Below are 24,565 nucleotides of genomic sequence, written 5' to 3'. Positions count from 1 at the left end.
GAGACCCAAATCTTGAAGGAATGCAAGGGAAATAGAGATGGAATTATTGTAAAACTTTCATTTTGGCTACGTGGGGATGATCAGGGTAAGTCGTTTTTTTAAATGTCACTGAAAATGACTTCTATTGTCTATTGTGCTAAGATATGATAAGAATTGCACGTTTGCACTTAAAAGAACATTCCTGCATTTCGCAACGCTATTTATTCCCCCTATCTCTGGACTGACCCGATGGGTGGAGTCTGGACAGGACGGCGACAGGTAGCCTATATAAAGGATGCGATTCACCTGTAAGTAGCATGCTGGTCTAAAGAACGAACATGGGGAATTGGATTATTAATCACGGGTTCACCGCCTTCTTATTGGTAAACACATTGTTTTGTCGTTTTTCGTGAGGAGGGTTCTATTTATAAACTAATCAAGACGGTATTTTTACTTTATTGTTGTGAGAAATGGTTTCGATCGTGTTTAAATGTCATATGGATGTAGGCTAATTATCTTGTTTTCTGCAGTTCATATGGATGGGCATCAACATATTTCTGTTCGTCTGGTTCTATTTCTTTTACGATCTGGGAGATCAGTTCATCTACACAAGACATCTTTTGGGGGTGAGTTGCTTTATCATTAATGATATTGTTAGAGCTGTCAAATAAAATATTAGCAATATAGACCTATTTATTAAAAGTAAAAGTTGAATATATGGTAGGCCTATTTAATTTAAAAGGAGTCTTAGCCTACACTGTCCAGTTACGATTGAATGAGCAGATAGCCGTGTCTGCCATTTTTATAGGCTATGTTTTTGACATTAATGAACATTGGTTATATAGCAGTCAGATGCTGTAACAGATAACAGATGTCAGATGCTGTAACAAAATATAGTAAATAAATAACGTGACGTGGTGTAAGTTTACACACATGGGTGTAGAGATGGAAAATTATCAGATAATCAGATCATTTGAATCGGGGCTGTTGGTGAGCATGCATGAGTGCATTATTGGTGTGGTGTGATTTCAGTCTGCGCTGGCATGGGCTCGTGCTCCTGCTGCTGTGCTCAACTTCAACTGCATGCTCATTCTGCTGCCAGTCTGCCGCAACCTGCTCTCTCTCATACGAGGAACTTTCATGGTAAGTGACAAACTGGTCTTGTGTGTGTGTGTGTGTGTGTGTGTGTGTGAGTGAGAGAGAGAGAGAGAGAGAGAGTGTGTGCGTCTGTGTGTTTTTGTCTGTGTGAGTGTGTGAGAGAGAGAGTGTGTGTGTGTGTGTCTGTGTGAGTGTGAGAGAGAGAGAGTGTGTGTGTGTCTGTGTGTCTGTGTGTTTGTGTCTGTGTGAGTGTGAGTGAGAGAGAGAGAGAGAGAGAGTGTGTGTGTTAGTTACCTGCTGAGAAACATGTATGTCTGGAAAAAGTATTCATGACAACTGCTCTCCTCTTGCTTATGTCTTAGTGCTGTGGGCGAACCATGAGGAAACAGATTGACCATAATATCAGTTTCCACAAACTCGCTGCTTACATGATCGGTTTAATGACGGGTAAATATTTCATTTATTTTAAATGTACAATTTAAAGTAATTCCCTATATGAATGATTTTGTCACTTTATACAGCTTTTAACACATGCAACTCCCTCTGAAAGTCTTCTTGACTGAAATTCCAAAGAGCCCCAAAATAAGCCAAATATTAACCAAAGGTGAACTCCAAACAAAGCTGATTTTCGGATAGGCAGTTTTCAGGCATGTGTTAGAAGAGGATAAAAAGCACTTTCTTGTTTAGGTCATCTGTTATTTTTTTAACCCTTATGTTGTATACACATTCCTAAAGCTAGAAAAAAGGTAAGCACTTCTTCCTTGTAATGGATCCTACTCTTAAGTTAATGCAGCTTCTAGGCTTGGTGCTCTTGAGAGGTCAATTAAACTCTGAATGCACCATTCAGTCATTAATCCACTGATAAACATAACTGTACCTCTGCCATTAGAACCACAATACCAAACGAGTTGAAAGGTCAGGTCACAATGTCATTATTTGCCATTGCTGTAAAATAGGATAAACAAACATTGTAACAACAAATCCTGATTGTACTCCATTTGTATTTTGTTTGTAGCGGTTCACACAGTTGCACATTTGCTGAATGTGGAATGGTACTATAACAGCTTCCGAGGGGAATATGATGCTCTGAGCGATGCCCTGTCTGCTCTGGAGGACGAAGGCAACACCACCTACCTGAATCCTATTCGATCAAACACCACTGTAAGTTTGGAGAAATCAACGTATTTTTTTTGCATTAAGATTTGGCAGTTCAGTTCAGTTCAGTGAACTGGTTCAGTGACTTGTGGGATTGACCTGTACCATATGCTCTGTGCCCCCGCCCAGACTCCCACTCTTTTTGCTTTCACCTCATTGGCTGGGATCACGGGGGTGATCATCACGCTCTCGCTCATTCTCATTATCACCTCTTCCATGGAGGTCATCCGCCGCAGCTACTTTGAGGTCTTCTGGTACACGCACCACCTGTTTGTGGTGTTCTTCATTGGGCTGGTCATCCATGGAGCAGGGTAAGGGTCCAGTTTGTTTAGCCACATAATTGCCATGTAGTAACTGTAGGAAAGTGGACATGTCAGACACAACTGGTAGTACATCATCGGACATTCACTTTAGTTTATTTTAACCTGGCTGGTGGATCATTTAAAACCTCATTTGATGTGGGTAGAGGAAAAAAGATGCAAAAATGGAAGCTCATGTCCAAGATACATTTGGGAAAGGACAACAAAGGCATACGCATTACAAAGGCATCACATTAAAATGTTACTGTATAATATAGTATATCAAGGACAAATTACTATCAGATGAGAACAGGTGTTTCTGTCTTTTTCTTTTCAAGTGTTTCTGTCTATTTTCAAACAGCCAGCTAAAAGAGCCTATAGCCCATGTTGATGACGACTACGTCAGGAGAGTTAGAATTATGACTAATGCTGGAAAACCATAAGCCTTTATCTTGGCATCATAAAAATATATTGATTATTGTGTTGAGGCTGGGGTATAAAATAAATATAGATCTACTTTAATAATAAATAAATAAATTATATGTTGTTCATTTTCTCCATGTGACCACTTGCCCATTAATGAGCCAAGCTGTCAAAAGTGCTGACTCTGAAGTTAACTGCATTGAAATACAATGAATTCAAAAATATCTATTTATAGCAGGCATGGCTGGTATACCTTCTTTAATAATCACTTTGCTTCCTCTTCTAGGCGGATTGTGCGGAGTCAACAGACCACAGACCCCCCACATAACACAAGTTTTTGTTTTAGTCGACCTGAGCAATGGGGCCAAATTCCTGAGTGCCCGATACCTCAGTTTGCTGGAGGATTCCCACAGGTGAGGTCCAAGACAAGCACAGTCAAGTTCAGCTGGCCTCATGTAGACACTACATATATATAAATGACAATGTTATACACAGTACAGTACATTTACCATACATACATACATACATACATACATAAACAATCAGGTCATTTTTTCATCTTGTCTTAACTGTTTGAACTCGTCTCCTACACAGACTTGGATGTGGGTGATTGGGCCAATGTTCCTCTACTTGTGTGAGCGTTTGCTGCGCTTCATTCGCTACACACAGAAGGTCGAATACAGAAAGGTGAGTGTGTCCTGAAGAGACCCTTACATTTGATTCATTTAGCATCAAAAATGTCTATATAGATGTCTATAGAAACGTAATGCACAGGTAGGGTGTCTTCCTTGAGAATCTATCTCTTGACCTTGGTGTTCTGGACACCGTTCTCTAATCAGCAGATCTATATTAACATGCATGAGTCATGGTTAATATTGGTGTCATGAATACATTAGCGTGCATGCCATAGGTTTACCTGTGTTTCCACATTATCACTACGTTTCCTTGTCTCTCTCTCAGATTGTGATCCGGCCATCCAAAGTGCTAGAGCTGCAGCTGACGAAGAAAGGCTTCAAGATGGACGTCGGCCAGTACGTCTTCCTCAACTGCCCGTCCATCTCGCAGCTGGAGTGGCACCCGTTCACCATGACCTCGGCACCCGAGGAGGACTTCTTCAGCGTGCACATCCGCTCCGCTGGGGACTGGACGCAGAAACTCATCAGCATGGTGGAGCAGCTGCCCGAGGGAGCTCAGGGGCCAAAGTGAGTTTAGTCTCGGACAGAAAGCACCTATATCATTCTATGATTAGGATTCTATTTGATCATTTTTATATGCAGAAAAAAACATATTGTGCTTATCAACAAATGATTTATAATATGTTCCAGAATATCTATATTGTGGTAAATGTAGACTATAGTACTTATCATAATGCCTGATTTTTGGAATATTCTTTTTTTGACCAACCAGACATCATATTAGTGCACCAAGCAAATTGGCATTTTGTATGCTCCTGTGGATCCAATAAAGATGAAACTATAACACAATACAATTGACAGAAGGCTTTGAGTCTGTACCAAACATGCATCATCTCCCTCACAGAATGGGAGTGGACGGCCCTTTTGGCACTGCCAGCGAGGACGTGTTTGACTACGAGGTCGCCATGCTAGTCGGGGCCGGGATTGGGGTGACCCCTTTCGCCTCCATCATGAAATCCATCTGGTACAAGTTCAAGGAATCTAATCCCAAGCTGCGCACAAGGAAGGTATGTGACTTTGAGCTGGCAGGTGAAGGTCACAGAGTGCTCACAAGCATGTTGTCCAACTGGTGTTAGTGCCAGACAGTACAGCGAGACTTTTTTGTTCAGTGTCCAATCTCAATGTGTCTGGAATGGACTGTGTGGTGCTCGGTGTTCCATGACGCGTAGGGTAGTAGGCTGTGTTTATAAATAGCCTTTTTGGTGTCTCCTTCCTGGTTGCAGATTTACTTCTACTGGCTGTGCAGGGAGACGCACGCTTTCGAATGGTTCGCCGACCTTCTGCAGGTGCTGGAGTCGGAGATGGAGGAGAGAGGCATGGGGGACTTCCTCACTTACAAGCTCTACCTCACAGGCTGGGACAAAAGCCATGTATGTACGCATGTACACAAGCTGTTGCTAGGCTTTCAGACTTGGGCTGGCTGTGACACATTTGCACCTGAAACTTCTTGTTCCGGCTGTTTCCAGGAAAAAATTGGAAACAAAATTTGACCTTATTGTCACAGTTATGTAAAAATGTGCTAAATTTAAAGTGCTACAGTGCTTAAGTACACTTTGTGGTTACACTGATTGATTCACAAAAGGTTTCACACCTGTGCATCATTGCAATGTATTTGTAGGCAACGCACGCAATGGTTCATTTTGATGAGGACACAGATATTGTCACTGGACTGAAGCAGAAGACCCACTATGGCAGGCCAAATTGGGACAAAGAATTTGAGCAAATTCGCAAAGAGAACCCCACGTAGGTTTTTCCCATATTTTTACTCTGTACTTCCCTGTTGAGCGACCGTATATCTGCAGATCTAGAGAAGAGGGCACACTGAATAATGTCATTTCCTGCGTCCTTTCTCCCTGCAGTTCCACGGTCGGCAGTTTTCTCTGCGGCCCTGCAGTCTTGGCCAAGACTCTGGAGAAGAAATGTGTCAAGTACTCAGACGTAGACCCCCGGAAAACAAGGTTTTACTTCAACAAGGAGAACTTCTGAGCGACAATGTGCTGGAAAGATGGACAATGTTGTTGTTTCTTGATGAGCCTGCAGTTCAACCTGCTATTGCCTGATTCTTTAAGGATTTTTTTTTGGGGGGGGGGCCACTGCCACTGGAATTAACAGGGTCTTATCTATAAGGACAAGAAATTCACTTGACTGGTTACATTGTGTGCTGTGCATACGAAGGCATTTATTATTGTTTCCAATAAATACTTGATATGTCTGGGTTTGCACTGATACTGCCAAGTTCGCTGGAGATTTGTATTTGATTATGTTAGTTGGGTGGTCTCTAAATAGTTGGGTAGTGCCTCATGTGTAATGTGCCTCAAATGTTTTATGCAACACTAAACGGTTTCCAGGTAGAGGTTCTTGTGCCAGTAAATGACATTTTTATCTATGAATCATTTGTAAAAGGTTCCTGTTAACCCAAGGCACAGGGATCCTTTGTCTGTGTAGGACTTGATTTTCACAAACAAGGAAATGTGGTTTCATGGAAACTACATTACACCTTTTTTAAGTTGTGTTACAGGAATCTCCTCTTCTATAGATGTCTATTAGACTGCTATTGAAATATTGTTGTCTCATATCATTTGACACTTGCAACCCTTTCATCTAGGTCCGAAAGACAAATATATCTGTTTCTGTGAGTACAAAATCCTGTTTCTTGTCATTTCTTGGGGCAAATAACAAATAGAACAAGACAATGAGGGTGATTTTCTCTTTTTATTGACAAAATGTTTTCCAGATAGCCGAGGTTCCAGTAACAAAACAAAATTTAATTTGCAAACAGTGTGACTTGCGAGTCTGCCCTGGTCCGTTTCAGCCCAGATGTGAACTTGGATGTTCCTTTTCAGACGGAAAACTTAATCTCTCTTCACACTCCCATCTAAAACCATAAGACTAATATACAAAAAACAAACAACTACAATAGTACGCCGATGAGAATGTTTTTGGAGCCAAATCCCAGGAGGTTCACAGGATGGTTTCCCTGGCCGTTACAAAATGGATTCAATTGCATGACACTCCTGAAATCAAAGAGCAAAAACGCACAGTATATTAGGATCGCTACAATACAACTCCTCAAGATCATAGCCAGAATATCATGACAACTGTACAAACAGGTTACACAATGCATGCAGACAAAGGGACAATAACTGAGGAGGAGTGTTACAGATTAGCTGATGAGTGATCCTGCAATTATGATGCAGTCACTCAGCACCACATAACGCAATGATGCAGTTCAGAATGCGGTGGATCTGGTCTGACTGCTTCCATTTACTTTGTGTACCTCTGTGCATTTGCCTGCACTGGTATTGTTCTTGACTTGCCCTTTTCTAAATAAAACGTGAGAGTGTGCATTCACCTCCAGCGCCACGGGTCTTGAGCAAGCTAGGACTTCCATGATGTGTTTGTGTGTGTGTGTGTGTGTGTGTCTCTCAATAAGTGTGCGTGTGTGTGTGTGTGTGTGTGTGTGTACCTTAGGGTGCTCCAGCAGTCTTCTGAATCTGTTCTTTCAGGATGAGGATGCTTTGCCTCTGCTCTGGCGGCAACATGGCAATCTGTTCTGGGGTCAGCTGCAAAACCTGCATGATCAGGGCGGCCTGGAGAGAACACACACAGACAGACAGACACACACACACACACACACTGGGACTGTGAGAGGCTGTTTTAAAATCTTTTGTGAGTGTCATACCTCATTAGCAAGTCATGGTTGTCTACCGTTTTTGAATTCAGCAAAGACCAATTGATAGACATCCAAAGTAAAAATAAGGCGTGGAACAGTACTCAAACAAGAATTTCAAAACCACAAGGACCCACACAGCAAAAGTACAATAATCAAAAATGCTGTTCGAAAACCTCTGAACATCAGTCTTCAAGCTCCACCAACAGTGGTCAGCTATCTAAGTGGATATGCATTATTCAGCCATTATAGGCGGCGAGAAACCTCACTGAGAGCAAAAAACCACCCTGGCAGCGCAGCGGCTCCAGTGACACTGCAACACACCGATGGTTACAGAAAACAACAAAAGGCATAGAACAGTGAACACGCAACAACAAAATGACAGAGACCAGAATTAAAGGAGAGGAAGCAGCAAAAGAGTTACAAAATAAACTGTAAAGGGAGTCGTCCTGGGGGAGAGTCGTAGCGATAGCCTAGAAATCTAGACGCACCCTAGCGGCAGCAAATGTAATTTGCAGCCAGGGTAGTCTAGCAACTCTCCGTTGGAAAAATGAAACTTCTATCAGGCCAATCACATCGTGTATAGAGTGGGCGACGGTTCCGTGTGAATTTCCTGCTACTTGAAAACAAAGAATACTCGCGACTCGAGTTAAGCTTTTTTTTAATTGACAAAAGTTTGATCAAGGAAAATGCATGGGACTCATGAGTTGTAGCACTATCCTATTGTGTGCAGAGGAAATTTGAAAGACAACCGTTTATCCCGCCCCTCGGATTGAGCAGTGCCAATGGTAAGTTCCCAGACCCTACCATCTTGATGTGGGTCTGGCTCGTCAGGCTATCGTAGCGTAGCATTAGTGCCGGCATCCCGTACCACAAAATGTAAATGTAAAATGTAAATCAGGTTTATTGGCCAAGTATACTTGCATATACATGGAATCTGTTCTCTGCATTTTACCCATCTGGGGGTAGTGTATAACACACGCACACACACAGTGTACACCCATTCAAACACACACACAGACATTTACATCGATTGTCTGGCGTTATAATTTATTTGCCTCGTGTGTACTTTGGAGTGGCTAAGACTGTTTTTAGTAGCAGGCTAACACATACTGATGACTTGCGCTAGCCTAGCAACTGCGAGCTCTGCAATTAGAAGGACTGGATGAAACGTGTTGAAAACGGTCTCCACTGATAAATATCACACTTGCTAACTTGGAAATGAGGTCCTATGTCCAAAATCCTGAACCATCCCTTTAATCCTCGTGCCAGGGGAGCAGGTGGGGGTTAGATGCCTTGCTCAAGGGCACCTCATCCGTGGATGTGGGAGAGTGCTTTTAAAATCACTCCCCCGACCCACATTTTTCCTACCAGTCAGGGATCGGACCAGTCATCCTTCTGTCACAAGTCAGAGATTCCCTAACCAGTAGGCCACGGATACCTCCAGGTAAGCAGGTAAGGGATAAAAAAGTGAGAATGCGGTGACGTCGGCGTCCCTACCGTGAACAGACTCAATGCCCACATGGACCGAGGTTCCAGTCTGGCCTGAGGTCATTTCCCCAACCCACTCCCCATCTCTCACTCAGTTCCTGTCATCTCCTCACTATCTTGTCAAGTAAAGGCTAAAAATGGGGTGAGCTTTATACGATCACAGAAGCCCTTTCAGACATGCACTGGACTGGACATGATCCAGATGTCACACTGTGAACAAAAATGTCTGAATTATTTTACCTAATCTGACACTACCAGCCCCTTAGCACTAAGTGCAGAGTTCACACAGGTGAGCATATGTCTGAACACAAAAGATTAATAAAACCCAGGTAAACTCATACCTATGATGACATTTCATGCAAAGCATATAAGGTTATAAACTAAGATCATAATCAAATTGACAGACTGCCACTATTTGTGTTATGCACATCCACTATGTGAAGTTAAAAAGCAAACCAAACTAGCTAAGATAACAATCACTGCATTGCGATTTAACCGTAGGCTATGGCCAGATTGTCGCGATAGCCTTTATGTAGACAGGACTTTGGCTACCACTTGGATGAGAATGATAATTTAGGTGCTATGATAAAAAGAAGAGACAGTCAAGGGGGGCATTGTGGCGCAACTGGTTACAGCGCCCGTGCCATATTCGAGTCCATGTGCCCATGGAGACCTGGGTCTGAGTCCTGCCCGGGTCATTTCCCCATTCCACCCAATCTCTCTCCACTATCCTGTCAGATTAAAGAAAAGACGGTCTTAAAAGGGCAACTTTCGATCCCCAGGATCTTCTTAGCCAGTTCATCTTGGGGCAAGAAATATGTTGCCCTTTTAAGGGAAATAAAATACATGTTTTCAGACCTGCCTTGCCTTATTAGCATTATCAATCATCATCATTATTGAACCTATATTGTGCGCCATACCCCGATAATATATTTTGCATTAACTCTGGCTCCTCCCCTCAATTAAACCACAAATGGTTTTGTGGATTATACGCCTATTAATGTTGATAATCAGTATAAGTATAAGTATAAGTATAAGTACACACTTTTGGTCCCGTGAGGGAAATTTGGTCTCTGCATTTATCCCAATCCGTGAATTAGTGAAACACACTGCACACAGTGAGGTGAAGCACACACTAATCCCGGCGCAGTGAGCTCCCTGCAACAACAGCGGCGCTCGGGGAGCAGTGAGGGGTTAGGTGCCTTGCTCAAGGGCACTTCAGCCGTGCCTACTGGTCGAGGTTCGAACCGGCAACCCTCCGGTTACAAGTCCGAAGCGCTAACCAGTAGGCCACGACTGCCCCTGATCAATCACCACCCTGTTATGAAGACGTTATCAAACATACACTCCTCTGAAATGTTCGATAAGGTATTCCAGAGGGGTACAGCTATTATCATCCCATCTAGTGCTGAACAGCAAATCATTTGCAAAGTTGATCAAAGCACTAATAGAACTTCTATCTTGTCCAGCCAGGTGGTCCCGTTTCTCAACATACTTTGCAGATTGCATCTCTGCTGGTTGGCAGCCATGCCACTCCAGTTCATATAAGGGCACACATTCACCACTGTCAGCCAACCGATCCATAAACAATCCTAGCCAATCAACACTAGGGAAGGGAGGAGTGTAAACTGATTGGCGGTTGAGCTAAAATATGAACAATCTTTAGGGAATCTGACACCGAATCTAAGACTGCATCCCATAAAGACTTTTAGACGATGCAGAAAGAAAATGTCCGCTGTCCTCCATACCTTCTCCTGGTCCTGAGACGAGACCTGGCTTTGGCCAGGACTGAATCCGCCGGACTGAGGAACTCCAGACATACCAGGACCCTAATTGAAACAACACACACAATTTATTTGGCATCTGACATCCTAATGCTGTTAATAGCTTATGAGTCTTTCCAGACCAGCTGTGTTGTACCGGTCTGCTGGTGGGGGGTGCAGTGGCCTGCATAGAGTGAGGCACCTGTCCAGGCATTCCGCTGGACATGGGGACCCTCTGGCCAGCCACGGGGCCCCGCGCGTCCACTGCCCTGGGGTCTCGGCCTCCCGGCATCGGTGCTGAAGGAGAGGAAAGAGAATCCCGCGTCCCATAATTTATCTCTGTAATACTGTAACTACTTCCTGTAATGAGACTACTGAAACAATTAATATAGCAAGATTGCTTCCTGAAATTGAATACAGCGGTGACACAATAAAAAATTGCCTGGAGTGTTAGGTTATGTTTTTCATAAAACCTCAAGCACGCAACACAACACACTCTCAACAATAACCAGCATATTCAGCCCTGCTTAACTCTGTGTGCTTAAACATCTAATATAATGGCTTACAGCAGGCATGTAACTCTTTGTGCAATATTGTTTAATGAAACACTGATGACGAGTCGTGACAATGCAGGTTTTCTATGTGCTCTGTGTTTATTAAAGAATGATTAATTGCTGCAAACTAGGTTGTTCATGAAAAATGTATTTTCAGGCTGGGATATAAAATAAGACTGTCACTGATAATAACTGTGTCCCTGCTCCAGCGTCTGAAAAACAAAAAAATAACGGTACCTTCAAAATCTTGTCTCAATATGTTTATGGTTAAGATTAGCTCTTCGCTCACAAACAAGAGTAAGGTTGAGGATGTAGTGTAAACTGACTGGGGCATTGATTGACTGAGAAACTGCAGGCAAAGTATATTACAAAAACATCTGATCAGGATTTCACTTATTTTTTGCTTGGCAAGATTCGGGAACCAATGTCTTGTAATCCTAAAGGAACGGTCAATAAACTCACAACATGTTTCATAATATTTAAGACATGACTTAAATATTCATTATCCATGAATACTCTCATTTCTAAATCTGTTATATGCAATTTGAAGATGTGCTTTAGTGTTTGCTTATTTGATTTGGCTGGAGAGCATCATGCAAATATAAGAGTTGCAGTATGATTACAATATGTTATTGCTCAATCATGAGAAGTGCCAACATTTCACCACACAGTGTCTCTATTACCCAGTAAGTCATCAGTGTCTCATGTGAAGTGACAGTCAAGCTCAACATTCAGTGCCTCTTCAGATGCACACAAACCACTACTGATCACAACTCTGAACCAGCCTCGATCGCACCTCGCAGCGTGATGGCCTGCGTTACCTCTAGCCTCCATGGGTGGGCCTCTCTGGTCCATCATTGGTCCTCTGGGTTCTACCATCATGCCCCTGGGCTCGTTCATAGGTGGGCCCCTCATGTCGTGCGGTCCGCGCATGTCCGGAGGTCCCATGTGCATGGGTGGGCCCTGATGTGGCGGCGGCCCCATGAAGCCACGGCTGGGTCGACACACACAAACGCATCGGTCACATGACCCCCAGAGTCACTGCACAGAAGGGACTGGACCTCCAATTTATATTAAGTTACGATGTCCAACTCACATTCTGACTGTTCCTTTCTCATTCGGTCTAGTAGGATTACTTATTTTTACATGGGGGTTTATAGAGGATGGTGAAGTACCACTGGTTTTGTTTACGTGTATATGTGGTGTATACTGAGGAACAGTCATATTAAAAAGATGACATAGAATGGAAAATCGTTTTTTTACCTTGGCTTTGTTGATTAAGAAGAGTTCGGGGCATGGCCACAAAGCTACCATGAACAGGAAACACAGTTGTCTCCTATTTCATATGTGCAGTAAATCTCAGACTCAGACTTAATTCAGTCTGAGATTTACCATACCTAGAGATTTGCATGGTGTATTTTTCAGTTGGCCTATTAGCTGGTTCGATTTGCATTGAACTCAATGAACATCAAACCAGCTAACAGACTAAAAAAAAAAAAAAACAAAAAAAAAAAAAAAAAAAACACACCATGCCAATCTCTAGGTATGGTAAAGGGTATGTGGTGATGTAGGGATATTTTAATTCCAAAGGCCAAGGGAACTTTATCAGGATGCATAGTATCCTGGATCCATAAAATAAGTGGCCTTTCAAAATAAAAAAAATCTGCCTGCCTCTATAGGAATTTAACATAGGGGTCGAATACTTATTACCCCTGTATTTTAAGGAAGAACATCTATTTATTTACGATACATTCTTCATTCACTAAAATTGGTGTTTGGGTTGGATTTTTAATCATTTTTTTAATTAAGGCATTAAGATCAATTTCTAACAGATTATTTTATATTCCTCTTTTTAGTCAACTTTAGCATGGGTTCAAATACTTATTCTCCCCACTGTATATGTGATTTAAGTAATCAAGGTGAAATCCAGATATCAAATCTTGACTTTTGATCAGAATGCCACCCCTATAAAATCAGGGGCTTGTAACCATTGATTCTGGCACACAGACACAGATAGACAGACAGGAAAAAAAGAACAAAAAACAAACCTCTCTCTTTCATTCATTGAAATATTCACATAGCTATGCCTCGGAGACTCTGGATGTGATGCGTGTGTGTGATGGTTGCGGAATGTCAAGGTTTTCATTTCCGTGCCAAAATGGTCACAGGCGAGAGCATTCACCTAGTCTCAGGTGTTGCTCACGCTAATCAATGGAAACCGAGACTCTCCGCGGCCGTCACACACACGCAGCTCATCCAGAGTGCCCGGGGAGCGTCACGCTACACCTACCTGGGCTCCACCACATCCCCCGTGACATTGAGCAGCGTCCCCCCTCGGGGATCGTTGGGTCCATCACCCAGCAGGCCCCTGGGGGGAACGCCGGTGGGGCCAGGAGGAGGGACACCACCACGCATGGGTGCCCGAGGGTCGGCCATGGGCACTGCACAGAGAGAGGAGAAAAAGAGGAGAGGAGGTCTTTCATTAGCAGCTCAATGAAAAAAAACACACCAAACTCCATACATCTGAGCTCATGGCGGAAAAGGGCACATACAGGGTTTTCTTCCTGCACAGAGAGTTGCGAAGCAGCCACCTCGATCAAATTTCGTGCCGCCTCTGAACCCCCAAAAATGTCTAATACAACCCCAAATCAAAGTTGGGATGTTGTGTATGCAAACAGAATGTGATAATATACTTAATATATACAAGTCTCGTAAACCCATATTTAGCAGCAAAAAGAACATAGACAACATATCAAATTGTGGACTATTTCATGGAAAATATATGTACATTTTGAATTTGATGCCAACAACATGTTTCAAAAAAAGTTGGGATGGGGACATGTGTACCACCGTGCTGCTTCACCTCTTCATTTAATACAATTCCGTAAATGTTTATGAACTGAGGAGACCAGTTGCTAGAGTTTTGACAATAAATGTTGTCCCATTCCTGCTCGATATAGGATTTCTGTTGCTCAACAGAATGGGGTATTCTTAATCATGTTTTTCATTTCATCATGCACCTAATTTGACAGGTCTGAAGACAGGCCATTTTAGCACCTGGACTCTTCCTCTATGTAGAAATACTGTTTAAATATCTGCAGAATTCATATTCATTCCTGATATATTCAAGGTCTTCCCTGGAAAAGACATTGTCTGAATGGCAGTATATGTTGTTCAAAACCTGTATACATCATTCAGAATTGATTGTGCCTTCCCAAATGTGCAAGATACCCATGCTGTAAACATTAATGCACCCACACCGTCATAGAAGCTGGGTTTCAAACTGAGCACTAAAACAAGTTGAATACTTGGATAGGCCCTCTTTAGCACAGATTAGTCCATGATTTCCAAAAATTTGATTGGTCTAACCAAAGGATCTTTTTCCACTTTACCTCAGTCCATTTTAAACAAGCTCAGGCTCAGATAAGACAGTGGTATTTCTGTTTCATGTCTGAATACAATTTTGGCTGTTACATGATAAAGTTTACAATAGCATTTCTGAACTGAGTATCAAGCTGTGCTCATAGACAATAGTTATCATAAGTTTTCCTGAGCCCATACAATTATTTTCTTTACAGAAACAGGTCTGGTTTTAATGGAGTGCCATCTGATGTCCAAAAGATGTCCATCCCTTTTTTGCAAAGATTTCTCTGGATTCTCTAAATATTTTAATGATTAGGTACTTTAGATGACAAACTCCCCAAATACTTCACTATTTAATTTTAAGAAGCATAAAAATTGCATTGTTTCATCATTTGTCTACACAAGTTCACACGGAATTATAAATACCTCCACATCTTTACTTCTAAGAGACTGTGCCTCTCTGGGATTCTCTTTTTCATACCCAATCATGTTGCCAGTTAACCTAATTAGTTGTGAAACATTCCTCCTTTTGTTTTCTTTATCATTACACAACTTTACCAGCATTTTGTTGCCCCGTCCCAACTTTTTTTGAAACATGTTGCTGGTATCAAATTCAAAATGAACATATATTTTCCATGAAATAGCAAATTTGTCATTTGCAACATTTGATATGTCTGTCTGTCTGTCCTTTTTTCAATTAAATATTAATTTACAAAATTTGCAGATTACCACACTCTGTTTTATTTGCATTTTACACAACGTTCCAACCTTTTCTGATTTAGGAGTTGTACTTGTTTTCACGAAAAGCATAATTTCCTAACATGCATTGCGGCTCTACGGCGATGCAATGCCGCTGTATCGCAATCAGTGCATCAGCCATTATCAAAATTGCCAAAGAATAGGACAAACGTGCTGGATTTCCTTCTTTTGACGATGCAGAATGAGTCCTGTGCCACCCTGCTTTTGCGGCTCTTCAAACAGGTGTGAATATTACCACTATTACAACCAAGCAAACCCAACAAGTGGCAGGTGCTGGTGGAGGTGAGAATCTGAGTGCGAATGAGGATCATCATTTTCTCCTAGATAAAACCCTGATGTATCACTCAACTTGATATACGTTGACCACTGCGTTGCGCGTCAGGACCTATTTCCCGATAATGACGAGTGTTCTATACATTATCCCTTACATGTAGCTTTTTGCATGGACTTATGATGTTTCCTTGTGCCATCATTTGTGGAATGCAGATTTATGAGAATTCCGCCTCAACATTCTCTTCATTGTAAAGGCTGATATAAAACAAACACACACACACACACATGCTCGCCTGGAGAAGCTTGTTCACCGCTCCACACAAGCATGAAACAACAAAACCGACTGGTAATAACATGAATCCAGTTATTATAGTTTGGGAACAGGTTTACACCATAGACTGTAAAAAATAGGTTTACACCTATAACTTCAGACATATTAAAGGGGAACCGGTTGACACAAGAGCTGAGTAGAACACAGCAAATCACGGCACAGGACACCACACGGCATGACACAGCACGACACAGCACGACAAAATAATCATTACAGAAGAAAATAGATTAAGGAGACCTAAAACAAATAAAATGTGAATGTTTGACTAATGCTTACTGTACGTGAATGTTTGACTAAGGCTTACATTAGAAAGCTGTAGGGAAGCCTTTTGCTTATTGACTGAAGCTGAAACTTGAATAATGACAGCTCTGAATAATGTCACATCATACACACAATGCATCCAGGCATTGCCCCATGTGTGTGAACACAATTGCCACCGGAGCGGAAACAAAAGACCGACAAGACAAAGTTTCTTTGTTTCTGTGGCAGCCGGCTCTAGCTGGAAATTTGTCAGCGTCAATAAAAGATTACCTGAATCGATTTATAATACAGATAATTCAAGGACACCAGTCTAACCAGTTGCCCATACAAAGGATCTTGGTAGATGATCAAGATAGAATTTTCATGATAAGTTCCCACACTATTCCCAAGATCACCACAATGGAAATGGACAGGTGCGATAACAATGCTACGAGATGCACTGTTATGGAACTGTCAAAAGTCACCAATCGGACCCACTAATTCATCAACTCCTCAGAAAGATTCTGGCTTTTTGGGGAGAGCTGTGCAGGGGGACACTGCATGTCTGAGAAGAGTGGGTGTCCTGCCTGCGTCTGAGTTTAGTTTTGATTGGCGGTGAGGACGGGGCCCTGCGGTGTCAGTGATACCTTGGGGCCCTGCTGTGTCAGTGATACCTTGGGGCCGCTCTCCCGCAGCCTGGCTGGCTGCTCCCACAGGAGAGTCCTGAAGGCTTCCTGGGCCAGCATTAAAACAGATAGACAGAGCAGAGACACAGAGAGCTCAGAGGGTGCATTAAGCCCGGATCCGGCGGGGGTTGGGGAGGACTGAGAGACCAGGCTAATGGAAAGAAAGAGAAAGAGAAAGAGAAAGAGAAAGAGAAAGAGAAAGAGAGAGAGAGAGAGAGAGAGAGAGAGAGAGAGAGAGAGAGAGAGCGCATCACGTTGAGGGCAACTGAAGCGCTTGTCAGTCTGAAGGGCAGGGTCATGTGAAGCAGACCAGAAGTGCAGCCATGAAGGGACAATGAGCAAAGGGACACTGGGAGAAATGTTGCCCTTCGTGGCAGAGCAGGAGGAAGTAATGACGACTGGGGTAAACAGGGAAGGTGAACACAAAGCACATGCTGCCCTCTAGAGGATTGAAACATGCCAACTACAAACACATGGGAGACTGCAGGAGGGAGGAGAACAGCACAGGAAGACTAGAGATGAAGTACAGGACCATATGAAGCTGTGCACGAGGAAACACATAACACAACACATACAGAGTAACAGGACACATCAACGTGGCTGACGCCTTGTGATCAGTCTGATGTGATCAAGCCCATAACAGGACTCACAGCTCTCGTGTTGTGCGTGGATGACATGTGGTACAAGCGGTGGTGTTATGTGGTGGTGGGACATGTAGAAAAGACGGACACAAATCAGTACCTTGTCCCCTGTCCATTGGCATAGGGCCACCCTGGGGCATACCCATCTGCGGTTGCATCCCTCCTGTGGACACAGAGCACCCCTGGTTATGCTAGTGTACATTTTTGTCTTTGGGTGCTGCAGTAAAATGAGGTGTTCATAAAGAGGCTATAACAAGAAGGTATGTTGCGTGATGTCAGCAAGGTATGTTGCGTGATGTCAGCATATCATTGCATGGATGTACAGCATCCATCTTAGACAATCAATAGTTATTAATGACAGACTGAAGCCCTATTCAGACAGGGCTAGCAGCAGGGTTATGTACATTTACCACAGGACATCTGCAATATGTATGGCCTATTCACATGGGATAAGATAAATGACAGATTTACACACTGCTGATACACCCAAAACAGCAGTGTGTATTTTCACCAAACATAATTAAGAGCTGCAAGCATCCGACAAACTACCCCCAAGTAAAACACAATGTGTCCGAGTAGGGCTCAAGTCTGAGCAGCTGTGGGGCGAGTTTACCTGCTGGCCCCACTGGGCCTTGCCCTGGCATGGGTCCTGGCACACCTCCCATCTGGGGAGGCTGCATCATCTGAGGGGCTCCGTTCACATGCATCCCGGGCTGCAACAGCATACAGAGAGGTAACAGTGACTTAAAAGGTATACTATGCAGTTTCAGGTATTTTTGGCGACTCTAGCGCTCCCCCTAAAGTCGTGATATATTTATGTTTTACTTCGCCATGGCTTCTTCTCATGGCTTGTTCCCCCTGTACACAATGGGAATACTTTTGTTGTGGAGGCAAAGGACTAACAACAGGCAAAACTATCCAAAGAGCTATATCTTCTGACAAGGTAATGTTTCACGATTCTCGCAAGATGTCTTCAGGTCGGTATTTGTTGAAGTTGCATTGCTGGTTCTCTCGGCAGCGACCCAGTACAGCTATGCTCTGTGGTAATGCTAGATGTTTACCATCAAATTGGCTTTGTAAAGGTTATATTAAGGTAAAAATCTTGCATAGTGTGCCTTTAAGGAAGTGGCATGCTCCTCCATGCACATTTGCGTATGGTGAAGACGTGCGTGATTGCCGTGCGGTCACAATTGTTGGGAGGCACACGACACCCCCCACATGTCGTCTTGATGACGCAATTCTCGTCACGCACCATGTGCACGGTACACAGTTACTATACCAGACCCATTACTCTCCCAAAAGATCACTCATGATCTATGCAATGCATAGATAAAATGAACTTAATAGCGTAAGAGAGAGAAGAGTCTAAAACTGTCCACTGATGATCCGCATAAAAATTTCATCAAAAGAAATATTTAGGCGACTGTGTTATGGAGCCTAATATTTATGATAAGAATAAGGTGACTCATATTATATGATTCAAATTATTATGGGATAATAGGCCATCCCTCATTATTGACTATACATTATTACATTTGCATTTATTCATTTGGCAGATGCTTTTATTCAAAGTGACTTGCAGCAATAGAATAACATTTAAGCTACAGTGTAGAGGAGACCATAGCTAGGAATTACCACTGCATCTGTAAATGCCAGTACTAGAGAATAGGAGTGCCTACATTTTAAGTACTACTCAACGTATGGTAGGAGAAGTAGAAGAGAAGGTAGAGGGAAGAGTGGTAGTGTAGTGGTTAAGGAGCTGGGCTAGCGTGCAGGAGCCTGAAAGGTTGTGGGTTCAATTCCCAGCTTCCACCGTTGTGCCCTTGAGCAAGGCACTTAACCCCAAGATGCTCCGGGGACAATGTAGTCTCTTGTAAATAGAATTGACATATGTAAGTCACTTTGGATGAAAAGTGTCTGCTAAATGAACTAGCTGTACCACAAAGCAGTACAAAATATGACCTGCACATTCTCTCTACAAAAATAAATCACACTGATCAAATTGGCTCCATCCCCTACTCATGCAACTTTTGTGTATGTAAATGAGTGTGTTTGCGCTTGTGTGGGTGGGGGTAATGGGGTGTGTGTGTGTGTGTGTTCGCTTGTAAGTGTGTGGGATTAATGGTGTGTGTGTGTGTGTGTTCGCTTGTGAGTGGGTGTAATGGTGTGTGTGTGTGTGTGCGCATGTATCTTTATGTGTGTGTGTTTGCGTGTGTTAATGAGTACATGTGTGTGTGTGCATTCTACACTTCAAATTCCATGCAGTTTTGAACCGGTCAGCCAAAGATACCTGCGATTACATGCCTTGTTTTTCCTTCTTCATTTTTTGACTAGGTGGCGCTATACATCAAATGAGTGGATATGGGATGGGTTGACATGGCCCCTGGAGGCCAACATACAAAAAAATTGCCATTCTAGGCCCTACAGTTCCGGAGATATTCACAGAAAACTGTGTCTAGCCATTACTGAAGGAGAAAAAAAATTAAAAAATTAAAAAATAAAAGAATCCTGAAGAAATAAAAAACTGACTAAACCTTTATGACCGCAGCTTCGCTGCGCGGTGGTTATAATAAATGGAAGAGAGGGAAGAGAGGTTGTGAGAAGCGCTAGGAGAGGAGGTAGTAGTGTCTTCAAAAGTTTCCTGAAGACAGAGGGGGACACCCCTGCTCTGGAGGGACTTGGCAGATCATTCCACCATCGGGGGACCACAGATGAAAAAAGCATTGCAGTGGTCAAGGCATGAGAGAACCATGATCTGTACAAGGAGCTGAGGCATATTGGGTTAGGTACAGTCTTATTGTCCTTATATTGAATAGTGCAAAGTGGCATGACCAGGCGACAGAGGCAAAATTATCCCACTTCTCATACAATTAATTGCCATTTCTCCAGAGTATCTATATTTTAACCATGTTGTTAACATCAATGCATTACTTGCTGACTAAGTTACAATAAAGCGTTACATTAAGTGAAGTGACCATTTGGAAGAGATGAAAATTGGATGTACAAAATGCCTTGTCAGTGGCAGCAGTGATTATTCCTTGTCTGTGCTCATCAAGAAATATAGGAACTCAGAATGCTACCAATACCATTTATTGGAACTTTCTGCAGCATTCTGAGGAGGAGTATCATAGCAACTATAATCACAGGGTATCAATGTGCACTAAAGCAAAGCTAAGAAGGTTGTATTGGAGTAGAGTGGGAGGGGGACTCACCATGGGCTGAGGCTGGGAAACGGGGACGTTGGGCAGGGGCAACGGTTGGCTGGTGGCAGGGGCCGCCACAGCCTGACTGCTGGGGATCAGGGGCTGTACTGGGGCCTGGCGATGCAGCATTTTCTGCCCAGTGGAGAGAGCAAATGGGTTAATGAACTATCAGCGTTTACTGGAGCATTCGGACTTGAAATACGGTCATATCCTCTATAGAGATGCGATATTAAAACTTAGTTGATTCAAAAAATTAGGACTAAATTAGTGTGGTCAAATTCAGATATTTTGTGAACATGTGCGCGCGCACACACACACACTTGAATTTCCCCTGGGGATCAATAAAGTATCTATCTATCTATACACACAGAGTCATAATCATACTTCCACGTATAAGAGTTCTGAGCTTATTGACACACTTGCATCCAAATAAACATAGATCATCATACCAAAGCAATCTCTGGGTCAACAATCCTCATGACCACCTGAGCCTGGAGCAGGGCATAGGCCAGCTGAGGGTTCTGCAGCAGCATGTTCCGGGCCTCCTGTGGGCTGTTCTGCACGCACAGCTACACCGGCCACAGGTGAAAAAAGAAAACAATCAGAACAATTTCTTCGCAATTGCCCTAACACAAGGAATGCAATGGCCAAGCTGTGAACCAACACCACAAACAGGGTGCACATGCCAGGCCTGAAGACAGAAATGCTAAACTCTTAAGCTATAGCTATTTGGCTCCAAAAACATACAGTATTATGGGCTAGCCTAGAGGACAACAATCAGGACATTTCCACAACATGCTATTTTCTGACACAGGGAAAGAAGAAACTGTGGTAAATGGTGCTATGCTCTACAAGGAAGTATTAATGAGTGTTTCACTACATTGGAATATGACGGGTCTTTTCTGCGCAATATAACCATGGCATGTATGATATGCGTCGATTCACCAAATGTTCGAATTATACCTATCTGTGTAAAAAAGTGTCAGCATATTTTGTTTGTATTCTTGCAATAGAGAGGTGAGGGTCTCTCTCCCTCCTCCACACACCTTCATCTGTTTCATCAGCTCGAACATCTGCTCTGGGGGCAGGCTGGCCACTGCACGACTGATGGACTCCGGGGCCTCCTCTGTGCTGCAGCCATCACCGTACGGGGACTCGATGATGGGAGCGCCAGTTCCCAAACCTGCGGGGGACGACAGCCATGGACTGAACCTCAAAGGCACATGCTGTAGTGACTTGCTACTCTAAAACCCTAACGTTAGGGTTGCTACTTCAGACACTTGACAACTTAATAACTATTTCAGAATAATTAACTGAATTGAATTGATAACTTAATACACAATCAACAAATACAAAGTATTAACCCTTTTAAAACAAACTATGGCAAATAGAGATGCAAACCCTTGGTTGTTCAGAGTGGACTCAAACTTTTTACAATACTTTTATAATACTTGTAAAATTCTCCTTACTGTCTGGGAATTGACTAGCTACTAAGACAACATCCAAGCATCCAGGACAAGGAATTGTCAATTTCTCATTACCAAAGGGCTTTGTTTGAAGGGGCTTAAAGGGAGAGACCAGAGCTGTAAGTGATTGGTTATTGAGGGTCGTAACAGCCAAGATCACAGTCCATAGGTTTAAACACAAAAAACAATACCAACATCCAAGACACCTTACAGTATCTACACTTGTTTTAAGGCATTTATTATGTCAATATTTCAACTGGAAACTACATAAAAAACAGTATTGTTGGTGACAATGAGTATTGAAACTAAGCAAATAGCAGTGGTAGACAAAAAAAAAGTTGATTGAAATGACAAACACACATACAAACTCACTCATACTTTTAAGCTCTTCTTTGTTCTTTTCACTGGCAGCATTATCAACTCGCAGGGCTCTACCACTGAATTCTCTCCCATTCAGGTTCCGCATGGCACTGAGAGCAGTCTCTTGGTCCTGATACTCACAGAAGCCATATCCCTTCGGCTTGCCAGTCTCTCTGTCGTACACTAACCTACCAACATAAAAACAAACTTTATGTGTAGGTCTGAAATTTGACTTTCCAATGTAGGACTGAATTGCTGCAACCAAAGAACCGTGACGTGAAAGAGTGTCTGCTCAGTCCTTTCAAGATTGTCTTGCATACTGAGTCTAACTGTAATTTTCACACCAACAGCAGCATTTGATCCTTACCTGAAGCTCACCACCAGTCCCACTTCTGAGAAGATATCTTTCAGTTGCTCTTCTGTGGCCTCATAAGGTATGTTTCCCACTAACAAATCGCAACCGGATTAGGAAGTCATTCATATGAGCAGCTTTGATGAGACATTTCTGAGCTGAAACACCTGACCTATGCCATGACTAACTGTTAAGAAAGAATGATTTTTCTAGAAGCTAGTGATTGTAATCTAACCTAGATTAACTGTAACCATCTAACTGTTAACTGTGCAACTAACGCTTCGTAACTTTAGCATCACACTCTTCCTGATTAGACGAGTCATCTTAAGCGCTAACGTAAACATTTATATTGATAACGTTGCTATTGCCAATAAATTACAATTTAGTACAGAATGATGCTAGTTAGCGCATTTAATATACAGCCAACGTTGACTATAAGTAGCTCAAGTCGAGTAAATTAGTGTACCTAGCTAGATGACATTATTAGCGTCCAAGCTAGCTAGCAAGACTCTCTAACAAGAGCATAACGCTATCTATTTTCCAAATAATAACTTCCAAATAATAACCTGGGTTAACGATACCAAATGCGTTCGCATTACAACATTACATACCAAAAACTGAACGCAAAGAACGGTCTACAGCTGGATCTCTCGCTGCAGCAGCTGCAGCGGCAGCGGCTAAATTCGCCATGTTGAACAGAAGGAACTTGTCGTTTGACACGGAAACACTACTTGTTTGAGTGTAACAACATCCGGAGATTCTAATATGAGTAAATTAAAGGTTCAGAAGACGACGAATTTCTGCCCAGCAGCTGCACCAAAACCCGTTTATCGGGTCATTGGGCGGTTGGTCAATGTTGGAACAAATTACAAGTTAACCTAAAAAACATGAAACCCAGCTCATTTAAAATATGTTCATAATCGTACTGTTGGCTAACTTTTCAAATCATGTAGCTTTGGATAAAAGCGTCTGCTCACCTCTAACTTTAACATTGGTTTTGGAGAATGGTAGACTAGGCCTAATGAATTCATGCGTCTATGCAGGGAAAAAAATAAATTCTGAGCACATTTGTTTGATCAAGGCCATTTCACAAAGGAATTCAAGGCTTCAAGAAGAACACTAGTCTGGAGTGCACTCCCCAGAAGTCCCCACCAACATATGAACAAATAAAACTTGATATAGAAAATATTTCAATGAGACAGCAGATGGCGCCCCATTACAACGGGATATCGAACAACCGGCTATTCTCTGCTCAATGTTGGAGTGTTGAAGTCGGATTGTATCTTTAAAATCGCTGACTGTCGCTACGTTACATTTTTCTATAGATGGAACAGGGGAAGTATATGAGACAAATATGTTGTAGGCCTACATTAAAGTAATTGTTATTGCGTCCCATGGGTAGCCATACCTACCGATATCAAGGCTCATAGCGAATTGTAGACAAACACATATTCTGGCAACATACTCCACTAATTTCCCCTCTGTGATTGCCCTGTGGACTGGGTTGAGAAAATCACTAAAGTTGTGACAAGAAAGGAAGAAGAAAAGCATTTGGTTCCACTGGGGCTCGAACCCAGGACCTTCTGCGTGTAAAGCAGACGTGATAACCGCTACACTATGGAACCTTGCGGTCAATACATGGAAGAATAACAGTATATAAACATTCAGTGGTAATGCGATTCTTCTAATTTATAAATATGTTTATTGTGTATATTTATGTCTCGGACATAAAGTAATCAACAAATAGAGAGTGAGGTCAAAGGT

General features: G+C 42.6%; 2 protein-coding genes and 1 non-coding gene across 7 annotated transcripts; 1 reads left to right on the top strand and 2 right to left on the bottom strand.

Moving 5' to 3' along the window:
• The first annotated feature begins 308 nt into the window (after positions 1 to 308).
• On the top strand, positions 309 to 5,733 carry nox1 (NADPH oxidase 1). Its single transcript, XM_048231494.1, has 13 exons — positions 309 to 362; positions 510 to 605; positions 1,012 to 1,122; positions 1,440 to 1,524; positions 2,093 to 2,238; positions 2,362 to 2,543; positions 3,241 to 3,367; positions 3,549 to 3,641; positions 3,915 to 4,156; positions 4,494 to 4,656; positions 4,873 to 5,019; positions 5,268 to 5,392; positions 5,509 to 5,733. The coding sequence occupies exons 1-13, from the start codon at positions 318 to 320 to the stop codon at positions 5,633 to 5,635; spliced, it is 1,689 nt and encodes a 562-aa protein (XP_048087451.1). The 5' UTR covers positions 309 to 317; the 3' UTR covers positions 5,636 to 5,733.
• A 615-nt stretch (positions 5,734 to 6,348) lies between these two features.
• On the bottom strand, positions 6,349 to 23,532 carry cstf2 (cleavage stimulation factor, 3' pre-RNA, subunit 2). Of its 5 annotated transcripts, none has more exons than XM_048231505.1 (15): positions 23,413 to 23,532; positions 22,817 to 22,895; positions 22,462 to 22,637; positions 21,670 to 21,806; positions 21,073 to 21,192; positions 20,633 to 20,755; positions 18,034 to 18,133; positions 17,521 to 17,583; positions 16,768 to 16,827; positions 13,418 to 13,568; positions 11,949 to 12,121; positions 10,731 to 10,870; positions 10,559 to 10,639; positions 7,116 to 7,239; positions 6,349 to 6,663 (listed from the first exon to the last, which is right to left on the bottom strand). In XM_048231505.1, exons 1-14 carry the CDS (start codon positions 23,489 to 23,491, stop codon positions 7,117 to 7,119), a joined length of 1,605 nt encoding a protein of 534 aa, XP_048087462.1. In that variant the 5' UTR covers positions 23,492 to 23,532; the 3' UTR covers positions 6,349 to 6,663; position 7,116. The 5 variants fall into 5 exon arrangements, with proteins under 5 accessions (XP_048087462.1, XP_048087464.1, XP_048087463.1 ...); XM_048231507.1 differs by having other exon boundaries at positions 10,776 to 10,870; XM_048231506.1 differs by having other exon boundaries at positions 22,468 to 22,637.
• Positions 23,533 to 24,353: 821 nt separating this feature from the next.
• On the bottom strand, positions 24,354 to 24,426 carry trnav-uac. The gene has a single exon. It is a non-coding gene; the product is annotated as a tRNA-Val (tRNA).
• Between the last annotated feature and the right edge of the window lie 139 nt (positions 24,427 to 24,565).

The sequence above is a fragment of the Alosa alosa genome, chromosome 21 (assembly GCF_017589495.1).
Source record: "Alosa alosa isolate M-15738 ecotype Scorff River chromosome 21, AALO_Geno_1.1, whole genome shotgun sequence".
Lineage (NCBI taxonomy): Eukaryota > Metazoa > Chordata > Actinopteri > Clupeiformes > Clupeidae > Alosa > Alosa alosa.
Note: the sequence above shows the minus strand (reverse complement) of the source record. Positions and strands in the feature narration are given on the sequence as shown.

Bases quoted from the DNA above. Each gene is read 5' to 3' on its own strand.
- nox1 (XM_048231494.1), top strand. From the start codon at position 318: ATGGGGAATTGGATTATTAATCACGGGTTCACCGCCTTCTTATTG. The intron at 363-509 runs GTAAACACATTG...TGTTTTCTGCAG, and splicing joins GGTTCACCGCCTTCTTATTG to TTCATATGGATGGGCATCAA. The intron at 4,157-4,493 runs GTGAGTTTAGTC...TCTCCCTCACAG, and splicing joins GAGGGAGCTCAGGGGCCAAA to AATGGGAGTGGACGGCCCTT.
- cstf2 (XM_048231505.1), bottom strand. From the start codon at position 23,491: ATGGCGAATTTAGCCGCTGCCGCTGCAGCTGCTGCAGCGAGAGATCCA. The intron at 22,896-23,412 runs GTATGTAATGTT...GCGATTTGTTAG, and splicing joins TTCTTTGCGTTCAGTTTTTG to TGGGAAACATACCTTATGAG. The intron at 7,240-10,558 runs GTATGGAGGACA...TGTTCTCTCCAG, and splicing joins CGTCTCAGGACCAGGAGAAG to GCCGCCCTGATCATGCAGGT.